Here is an 11,269-nt window from a genome sequence, read left to right as displayed (position 1 = left end):
TTTAATGTAATGAAAAATAATGGAGCTCAAACGGAGGCTAAATATACTATAGATTATGGTACATTTCACTTACTTTTCAGTACACTTTGAAGCATTTTTTGCATATTTCACATACTTCAATACATTTTGATACAAAACAATTTGTAATTAGTTCAATCTAGCTCTTTTAGGTTCTGTGGGCTCGACATAAATAATTTTCATTTTTCAAACCAAAAGTTGGCCTCCCAACTTGACTTGTTTCTTATTTTATCTGACAATGTTTTTGAAACTGGACTTTCTATTAATATCTATCTAATTAAACATATGAATTACGTAAGGATTACATAGATTCAAACATTTTTTCAGTCTTCGCAGGACTGAAACCGAACAAGTGGTAAATCGGTACTTGTGATGCAATAAGGACCATCAACATCTAAAAAGGAGATAAAATTGGCCAATTTGATACATTAGATACTAAAGAAAAGATTGTCATTTTAAAGTAAAAAGGTATATTCGGTATTGAGTTCTTTGGGTTCATCTCACACACTAAGAGGGTAGTGATATGTCGAGCTCAAAAATTGATACATTTCCAAGTAACCAACAGAAACAGTTAGCTATTATGATAACAGTTTTTTCCAGGTTTATGATGGTTACTTTACTGTAGTAAATAACATACGATGGCAAATTCTGCTTTAATACTATCTAGTAGTGCTATGCAGTCCACTTTTTTATATGGCAAGCAAAAATAGGAATCTTAATAATGAAATTGCCAAATTTCAACATATAAAACTTCAATTAAAACAATTTATCAATTAAGAATCAACAGGAAAACCAGAACAAAAGAAAAAACCACTGCACATACTCAACTAATACAACTTTTGCTTAAACTCCAACCACCACCAATTTCGAAACAAACACGCCGAAGCTGCATGTATACTTTCAGCTATAAAATTAGGACGAGGAGTAATATTACCAGCACCACCACGACAAGTGCCAACACCCACCAACACTGTTGTGAATAACATACGACCACAATGTGATTAAAAAAAAAAAAAACATCATCCATGGAAGTAATACAAATTGGGTGCATGTATAACCATAAGAACTTTGCATTAGTGAACCAGTATGGATATTTTGTTTAGTGCTGACAAAGAAATAAAATTTATGGTTTGCTATGTCGGCATTCTCATCCCTGGGTTAGAAGTTCGATGCCAAAATATTCCTTCTCTTTCTCCTGCTTGCATAAAAAACAAGAGCAAGGCAGAAAAGAGAAATCTACTCTAAAAAGGTTTTAACGTGGGACCCAAAAAAACCTTTTTCCTTGAGCCTTTTTCTAAAATTAGAATTAAATTCTAGTATTTCTTCAAATAGTTCGCTTGTCCCACCATTCCAAATAAATATCACCCCCTCCATTTTTTACCCCACACACACACCCACCTCTCTCTCTCTCTCTCTCTCTCTCTCTCTCTCTCTCTCTCTCTCTCTCTCTCTCTCTCTCTGTGTGTGACACGTATGCACACAAACTCATCTGCGTATTGCAATTTGCAAGTTGGTAAGATTCTCCCAAAACTTCACACTCTTTTATTTAAAGACCCTGTATTCGGCAATCTGAATTTCTCTCTTTCAACTGGTTGCTTTGGGAGAAATGAATGCAAGAAACAATGAATTTATACAGAAAAATATTGATGAGGACATCCAGTTTATTTATTTATTTCTAGTCGAACCTTATTTCATTTTGGTAGATTTTATTTTGTTGTGGATTTTTATTGGCCTGTATTGACCCAAGCCCATTCTAGTTAGGGTTTGGTTTACTATTTAAACTTACTTTTCCATGTAATTTCATTAGTTGATGATTGAATAAAATTATTGGTGACTTGTGACGAAAGTTTTCTCTCTTCCCCCATTATTCTTCCCCTTCTATTGATTCTTCTTCTTCTTTCATCCCTTCCCCCTGATTTTCTTCTTCCTGTTAATTGTTCTTCTCATTCTACATTTAATATTCTATTGGTGCTGTATCAAATTTGGTATTAAAGCTTAAACTTGGGTAATCTCCAATCCAAAAATCTCTTCCTATTTCTTTCCTAAGAACTTGTGGAACCGCACAGACAAATAAACTTTTAGCGTAAGCAACTGAGTTATTATTTTTCCAGCTTCTTCATAGTTGTTCTAAAAAAAAAAAAAAAATTACTGTTCGGGGGTACTATTCACACCCAATTTCAGTTTTTTCCTTCAATTTCTGCCAAAAAACCAAAAATACTGTTCATGTTACTGTTCACAGGCGGAAATTTCAATTCAGGTTTTTTCTGCAATTTCAGTTACTGTTCGGGGTTACTATTCACACCCAATTTCAGTTTTTTCCTTCACGAACCTTATTTCATTTTGGTAGATTTTATTTTGTTGTGGATTTTTATTGGCCTGTATTGACCCAAGCCCATTCTAGTTAGGGTGTGTTTTACTATTTAAACTTACTTTTCCATGTAATTAGTTGATGATTGAATAAAATTAATGGTGACTTGTGATGAAAGTTTTCTCTCTTCCCCCATTATTCTTCCCCTTCTATTGATTCTTCTTCTTTCATCCCTTCCCCCTGATTTTCTTCTTCCTGTTAGTTGTTCTTCTCATTCTACATTTAATATTCTATTGGTGCTGTATCAAATTTGGTATTAAAGCTTAAACTTGGGTAATCTCCAATCCAAAAATCTCTTCCTATTTCTTTCCTAAGAACTTGTGGAACCGCACAAACAAATAAACTTTTAGCGTAAGCAACTGAGTTATTATTTTTCCAGCTTCTTCATAGTTGTTCCCAAAAAAAAAAAAAAAATTACTGTTCGGGGGTACTATTCACACCCAATTTCAGTTTTTTCCTTCAATTTCCTATCCTAGTTGCCAAAAAAATAAAAAATAAAAATACTGTTCATGTGACTGTTCACAGGCGGAAATTTCAATTCAGGTTTTTTCTGCAATTTCAGTTACTGTTCGGGGTTACTATTCATACCCAATTTCAGTTTTTTCCTTCAATTTCCTATCCTAGTTGCCAAAAAAATAAAAAATAAAAATATTGTTCATGTTACTGTTCACAGGCGGAAATTTCAGTTTGGGCCCCCCCCCAAAAAAAAAAAAAAGCATCAAATATATACCATTTTAGTATTTTCAGATTAATGAAATATATTCAAGAATGGGCTTAAAGACAACTGCCCTGTTCAGCTTGAAGCTTGCTAGTATAGTTTCCACTCACCCATGAAGATTTAGATTTTCCACTCTTGGAAGCCTTTGAGAGCTGCACCCTAGCTTGGGTTGTTGAGGCAGAAGATGCATCGATATTTGAATGAATGTCATCTGCCAAAACATATATAATATTGTTATTGTATGAAGTTGGACGTCATCTGTAGAAATAAAAGTGTCTAGCAGGTGTCTGATATTTTACCAATAACCACACCCTGGTCATGTACTAGAACAGCAAGATCTTTAAATATTTCACTTGCTTCACCAATTTGATCCTGTATCTCCCTGATTCCCTGATCTCTTTCCTCAATTATAGCCTCATTGAAGGCAATTTCGTTTCCTAATAGAAGGACCTCCTGCCTGAAATGTAATATGTTTGAGGAAAAGCAGAACGTGCTCGTCACAAGAAAGTCTAAAATTTCTTGGTTGGTAACTGGTGTCATATAAGCCCAGTTTTCAAAATTTAAAAAGTCAATCTTTCCAACCACAGAGTTGATTGATTTCAGGAGTAAGATTTTTAAAGTTCCATTTCGGCACATCCACTTTTCCATTCAGTATTGAGTTACAAAAAACGGAAGATGTCTGCTAAGAATTTTCCCAAAGTTCTGACTTAGATAGACATTGAGAATTGTAACCAAGTCCTTCAATATTCATAAAAAATTAATTTCAGCTTATGTAAGACAAAACATATAACTAAATATGGACTTTAGAAAATATAAATTGCATAATTTGAAAATTGTAAAAGCGGTTCTCATTAAACCTGCTTACCTTTTCTGTTCCATGAGAAACGGCTGGTTCTCCTGTTCAGCACCGGGTGCTGCATATTGACCAGAGCTATGCCTGTTCTCAAAAGCACAAATTTCCAATTAAGTCACCCATTTAAATAAAAATAGTTAGTTCTGTAAGTAGTTTAACATACCAAGGCAGAAAATAAAAGCTCTTACATTGCTGGAACATAAGATGGAGGAGCAGAAGGCGAGAATGCAGACTCTCGCTCGGAGGCAAGCTGCTGCACCTTTTGGAACTCTTGCAAGACAGTTTGAAAATCTCTAGCAAGCTTGGCATCTTCTATTTTCTTACTTGGCTGGATAAACATCCACAAGTAGTGTTCATTATAAAGGCCCTTCTATAAAGATTGGCTCTAAACTTCAACAGGAGCTAGTAGCTACTGGAGTATTTTCGTGTGAGTCATTGATGTCTTACCCTAAAAATCTTCTATGGAAACACAACTCAAACTAACCTACCAAAGTTGGAGTGGGCTTCATACTCACTAAGTAAATCAAGGGAAAGACAACGTAAGTAGTTGGAACAAATCGTGCATAGGCCAAGGAAGTACTAATTCGCAAGAACGTCCTAGCAGAATATGTTAGAAGATGAAGAGAGAAATGAAATTAAAATGGTATGATATGTTCGCAAAAGATTTGATTTCATTGGATTTTTCGGCAGGCATGGGATGGGAATAAATTAAATGGCAAAAAATTTCTTGTCATCAATCCCAAATTTTTCGAGAATAAGTCTTAATTTATTATTAGTATCTCCATATTAACCCTCTGTTTGGTAGCCATTAAAAGGACTTTTTTGAGAAAAATGAATTTTGGGATAGTGAATTTTATTTTATTTATTTATTTATTTTTTTTGGGGGGAATGTGTTGGTTAAAAAGTAGGAAAAAGTTTTGTGTTTACGTGCAAAATATTTTATTGGATGAATGTGTGGTTGCAAATGAGTTTGAGAAAAAAAAGAGTGCTAAAAAAATAGATGACAAGCAGGGGCTAAGCAAAAATCTTATACAATTTTCATGCAGGTTAGAGTTTTGGCGAGCTGATATGAATTTTGAGGTGGCATCATGTATTTTAAAGGTCATAAACTTAGTAGAAGGTAAAACAGAAATAAAGGATTCGCAATTCACTCTTGCTTAAATAATATCAGAGATGTAAGGAGCACTAGATTATACTATACTTGTTCTTGGAAATGTTTGTATCTCCAATGTCGATATATGAACTCAAGTATCACTTTCTAATTAGACTGCAAAATTCAATCAACTTCAAAATTTTAATGTCCAAAAAAATTGGAAAAAGGATGAAAAAGGAGAAATGTTGTGTTGCGGTGTGTTGCACCAGAATGTTCATAATTCAGAGAAAAGGCTGAAAGAAGCAATTACTGCACTTGCACAGAAATGGAAAGGCTTGGATAACAAATTGGACAGAGAATACCAGTGAGGTCAGGATTGTACATGAAAATTAAATTGTAAACAGAAAGAAAGCTGAACATCAAGAGATTAACATGAAGCTTGCAATTTACGGTACATATCTATTATGAATAAACAAGTCAGTAAGACATTAAGTGAGACTAAGAGGAGTGCATACATCGAAAGTGGCAGTGTGTTGGTTGGGGGGTGGGGGTGGGGGATGTAAAGAATTCTTAAGAGTTAAATTTAATATAAAGAACCATTGAGTTAGTGGGAAAAATCAACATACATCGACGTTAATGCCACGGTCAAATTCACTGAGAGATTTGAGCTTTGCAGAGGTCTCCTTCACTATATTCAATATTCTTTGTCTTGTGTTGTTCCTGTCGCCATTTATTTCCACAAAAATACGAAATGATGATTATGAAGATGTAGGAAATACTTATTATGTATTGTATAGCAAAGGAACTTTTCACTTTGCACACCGTTTGGTTTCTAATAAATCGGCACCTTGACACGAATTAAAAGAATTTAATTACACGAAAATCAGTAGAGGCAAAACTAATTGCCTAATCCCCTGAGGTTAGAACATTGCAAGCCATCGAAGAGGTATCATTTGAAAATCTCCATTTCCATGTTTTGTAGTCTTTGAACGAACAAAAAGTGACATAGTTACATGGATAAGGTATAATAAAAGATTACCTGGTAAGGAAGGATAGTTAGTAAACCAACTACATGAATCTGTATTTTAGAGAAATTCAGAATGTTTCTTCATCTGCTTTATGAATGACAGGTTACCCGGTATATATGGATGAAATCTCAAAGTATCCATTAGCACAAAAAAAGCTTTTTCCTAAAATCTTACGAATTAAAAATTCATGAAACATCCAGCATATATTGATGCCAAAAACTTGAAATTTTGAAATTGGGGAAAAATAAAAGCTGCTGGAGGTCTTTCGAATACCTAAGTGCTTTTAATTCATATCACTTTTAAAGGAAAAAACCAGAAAAATGAGAAAAAAAAATTGAAAAGGAATACTAATAATTACGGACAGGTTGAGACGGAGATCAGGAGTATCCTTGGAGGTTCCGATGGCATCCACAAGTCGACGGAAACCAGCAACGGCGGTGTTGATCTGGAATATAGAGGCTGCCACCGCCTGCGACGGAGGAGGAGTTTGTCGGGACGATCGCTTCCCGGAATTCTGGAGATCTTGGAAGCTCATTTTCTACCCCTTCCTTGAACTGATCACTTTCCACAGATATTAATTGTTATTTGCAGCCTTAGTGATTACACCCTACTATCCAATTATATAAACTTGTTTTGTTTATCACACGGACGGACTAAGAAACCTTCTTTAATATTATTCAAAAATTAATTTTTGTCAAATTTTTTTTTTAAAATTTTTAATGTGTAGTAGTAAATTATTGTTAAAATTAGTAAAGAAATTAAATGATTCAATTTGAAGAAGAAATGAGAGTTGTTTCATATTTTCAAGACGTGAGAAATGTGTGTATTTGAATTATTTCAAGAAGTTGACATATTAAGTGGGAAAAGTTAAATAAGAATATATTGGTAAATAAATAAAATAAAAATATTCTAAATTAAGAAACAGACCTATATATTTGGGATAAGAAAAAAAGGAAACTCAGCATCATTAGGACGGAGGGAGTATGATTGACTCCAATTCTGGACTTGTTTTTAATTTAGTTTTGATGTTACTCACTCCTATAGTATTTAGCCTTGTCCGAGCTTCATTTTTTTTTTAATCATACATTTCTCATGGAATAACTCTACACGCGAACTTAAAATTTTTCTTTATTATTTAATCATACATTATCCAAAAAAATTACTATTCTAAAACACTTTTTTTTCTCAAAAATGTGATCAAGCACAGGCTAAATTCAATGTTTCTGAAATTACAATTATAAGTGAAAATTATTAGAAGTAATCTTGTAACCAATTAAGCCCTTTCGAATCTGATTGTTAATCGTTTTGTAACGGAAAAATTACGTTAATCCATTCATTAAATGTAATTGCATGATATATGCTAATTATTCATTAAATTATGTAGGTACAAACAATACGGAAAAGTGGATCTCCCAAATCAGAAATCAATTTTCTTATTTTGTCGTAAAATCTTCAATCTTTTACATGACGAGGCAATATTAGTTTCTGTGATGTAGTTTCAATTTTTTTGTTGATATTTTCCCTGTATCATGGATTTGGCCAAATATTTGTTTCTTTGAATTCGTAACAAAATAACATCTAACTTCCTATGATTTATCTGCTTCTATGTATTTGATTTTTTGTAGGTGCAATTAGAAATGCAAAAATCTAATTATTTGTTTATGTTAAATGGGCATTGAATATTACTCATCATTGCTTAATGATCTTTCACTGAATTTGTTAATATTTCAAAAAATTGAGTCACCACTCTAAACCTATTTGAAGTAGGAGATCTGATCTTTGCGTCTTTGTGCTACATATGATAATGTGTGAGCTCTGTTGCTGTTATCGAAATATAAGGATGGAGTGGATACCAGATTATGCCAATCAAGATTGTTATCACTGAGATTACATAGATTCGAAATTTTACCTATTTATGTAACATTGTTATGTATGAAATTTAATCACACCGATCCTGCTGTCAACAAAATGTATGGATGGATTTCATGCTGAATTCATCGTCAATATGAGGTGCATCAACATTCTGGCTAGAATTATATGATATGATGACATATTACAAATGTAAATTAATAGGCATCACGCTATAAAACACTGTGAAAGTATATAGACTATGAAAAGTAGCCCTAACTTTGAGACCTAATGGTGAACATGAATTACAAGAACCCTAAAGGGGACTCAATTCTAGGTGAGAGGACTTTGAATGATTATGGGACAGTTTCCTTTGTAATTATTGAAAAATTGAATAATTAGACTCTTGGACACATTACATTAACTATACTAAATATGACACAGCTAACATGTGTTGTCATTATGTGAATGCATGCGGAGTGGGGGTACACTTTGTACTTACCATAACATGATAAACAATTAAAAACTATGGCCAATAGACAGTTCTTGCAAGATAATATGAATGAGTCAAGAAAGATGAAAACATGACACATCTAGATGAATTAGGTATATTACCTAATGCGTGCTGTTAATATCATGTTGACTGCAATAATAGTCAGAGCACATTGGGATCAATCTATCTCTGTATCCAGAATTAAGTAGAATAAATACATATCAAAAGGCTTCTTGGGTATCCATAATTTGCACTAATGTATAAAAAAAGCTGCTTGAGTTGCCCATGAAAACACAAATATATATCACAAAGTAGTATGTATTTCTCAACCCCTTTTGTTCTTCTATCATATCATATATGGAAATGCTTCTATTCATTGATCCTATCTCCTCAACCTCTTCTTCCTTTTTTCAATTTTGTGTTCATGGAATTCACATATAACTTCGTCCTTGGTGCTGCCACCATTCCCTTCAACACCACATCCATAATATAACTCAATGCTACCTCTATCCTTTCCTACTCATAAAGGCCATGAACCATAATCGTTTAAGATCTCTGATCCGATCCCAATCCATTTCATTCCATCCCAAGTATCTTTTATCCACTTTCTATCCCATCCAGGCCTGGTTCTGAGGCGAGGCAAATGAGGCCTGCGCCTCAAGCCCAAGACTATAAGGGGCCCAATTCTGCCCATAATTTTTTTTTTTTCCCTCAAACAATCCTAGAAGAGCCCCCGCTTAAACCCAATTTCAAACAACAGCCCACAATCCATTTATATATCCAATTCAATACTTTTACCCAAAATTCCCAAATGTGAGATTCAAATTATTCAATCCAAGGGCTTGCTCAGTGTTTGTAATCGTCGCCTCATCGCGTCTCTGCGACTCCAGTCACTTGACTCACACTCACTTCGCCATCGTCAGTCCTCCTCTGCCCATACACCATCGTTAGCCTCCAGGCTCCACCGCTCAGCAAGGCAGCAACTCCTTGTCTAGTATTAGTAAGTAGTAACTCTAGTTGTCTTGACTCTTGTCTCCATTCTTGATTCTTCGGTTCAGTTCTAAACTTTTTCCATTGATTTGATGAATTTTATCAACTGGGTTGTCTTTATTATATATATGTGATCGTTAGATTTGTAGAATTTCATAGATTTTAGATTTTTAGTGGTGACTTCATCTGGTTCCTATGGTACATAAAAATTGGGATTCTGTCTGGAAAGGAAAATGAAGAATCAAAATGTCAAATACTCAAATATAAACTAATAAAAGTGCATTGTCTTCTCTTCTGGGAAACCAGCGAATTAGGGGATTGTATATAATTCATTTGATTGTCTGTATTTTGGCATGATTACCATTTACCAGTTGGACACCATGATCAGTTACTTCACTTCCAACCATATTTTATCCATTGTTTTGTTCATAAATTTGTATTTACCTAAGGCATTAGGCATGTTAAGACACATTTATGAATTTCTTCTATTGTCAAATCATATGCAGATCTATTACGGTATTAATTGAAGGAATTGAATCAATTTATTTGGATAACATCTTACAACGCGATAATGCCCTAAATTTAATTTTACTTAAATTTGATAATGTGTAATTTAAAGTAGTGTATAAATCTTTAGTCAATTATGCTGATTTCTTAATTTGTAGTTCCACACTCGGCACAAGTTCTTTCACTCTATGATTAAAATCTTTGATTTTATTTAAATTTTTATTTCAGGCTCGTGAGCTATGACGGTGGAATTGTCAATGGTGTAATTTCACAATTATTGTTGAAATTCCACTTCTCACATAAGCAAATGGCTTGCCTTAACTTGTTATTAAAGATATTGGAAATGTTTGAAACATTGTCGCCTTATATAATTGTTGTCTGGTTGGCTTATATAATTGGTTATTTAATTAATTGTTTGAAACATGATTGATTTTGTTAAATTATAATATAAATATTTTCTATAATATATTTAATGGTTATTTTAATGTTAAACATGATATGCCGTTGAATTTTGCATTTATGTCGATTTCATCAAAGGCCTAATTTATGGAATTCGTCTTAAACCTCTACAATCACAGGACTGGCCCTGGTCTCATCCCAACTCCATATCTGCGTGCTAAACTTTGCTGAGGATTGTGATTTTTCTATTCCTTCGAAGGGTTTATATATCAATTGATAAAAATCCAATATCTTCAATATTCAATGGTAAAGATCATTGATTTGATATATAGAAAATGAATTTCACAGTATAATGTACGAAATGGTGAGTGCTATGTGGGTTGATTTTGTGATTTTCAAGATTAAGGGATTTGAGATTTTGATTTTGGTGTTAAATGGTTATGTTGAATTGAGGGTTTTCTTTGATAAAGGCGAAAAATTTTGGGATTTTGAACATTAATTGAAAAAATTAAATTACTGCCTATTTGGTGTCGCAGTAGAAACTCTCAAGAAATTTGATTGATGTATGGTTGTTTATTGTTTTCCCTTTTTACTTTGTAAAATGCAATAATTATGGTTTAAAAATATGAGTTGTTATTTTGAAATGAGTATTACATGTAATTTCCTCTTCAACAATTTTTGCTAAATTCCTCTCAATATAGATTAGCAATGCAAGCAATAATAATGATTAAAAAAATATATAAATTCAAACAATAGGAAAACAATTACCGGTGATTTTCTTCATGAAAGAAATTGTAACAAGTGTTAGTGAAAATGAAATTCGTTACATTGCGGCTTTTTGTTGGCCTCGCCATATATGTCTTTTTTTCCCCAATAACAATATGTTTCAAAAAGGTGAAAGCTAGAGTAACAGCACTAAATTTAAAACAACTTCATGATGTAATATCCAAAATT

The 11,269-nt window shown here is 33.2% G+C and overlaps 1 protein-coding gene across 1 annotated transcript; it reads right to left on the bottom strand.

The window, feature by feature from the left end:
* Positions 1 to 738: 738 nt before the first annotated feature.
* On the bottom strand, positions 739 to 6,703 carry LOC111388709 (syntaxin-22-like). The gene is made up of 7 exons (XM_023013494.1): positions 6,441 to 6,703; positions 5,677 to 5,770; positions 4,146 to 4,285; positions 3,970 to 4,041; positions 3,404 to 3,561; positions 3,215 to 3,315; positions 739 to 988 (listed from the first exon to the last, which is right to left on the bottom strand). The coding sequence occupies exons 1-7, from the start codon at positions 6,611 to 6,613 to the stop codon at positions 923 to 925; spliced, it is 804 nt and encodes a 267-aa protein (XP_022869262.1). The 5' UTR covers positions 6,614 to 6,703; the 3' UTR covers positions 739 to 922.
* Positions 6,704 to 11,269: the final 4,566 nt, after the last annotated feature.

This window comes from Olea europaea, unplaced genomic scaffold, assembly GCF_002742605.1.
Source record: "Olea europaea var. sylvestris unplaced genomic scaffold, O_europaea_v1 scaffold524, whole genome shotgun sequence".
Classification (NCBI taxonomy): Eukaryota; Viridiplantae; Streptophyta; class Magnoliopsida; order Lamiales; family Oleaceae; genus Olea; species Olea europaea.
The sequence above is the reverse complement of the archived record's forward strand: the minus strand, read 5'-3'. Positions and strand labels throughout refer to the sequence as shown.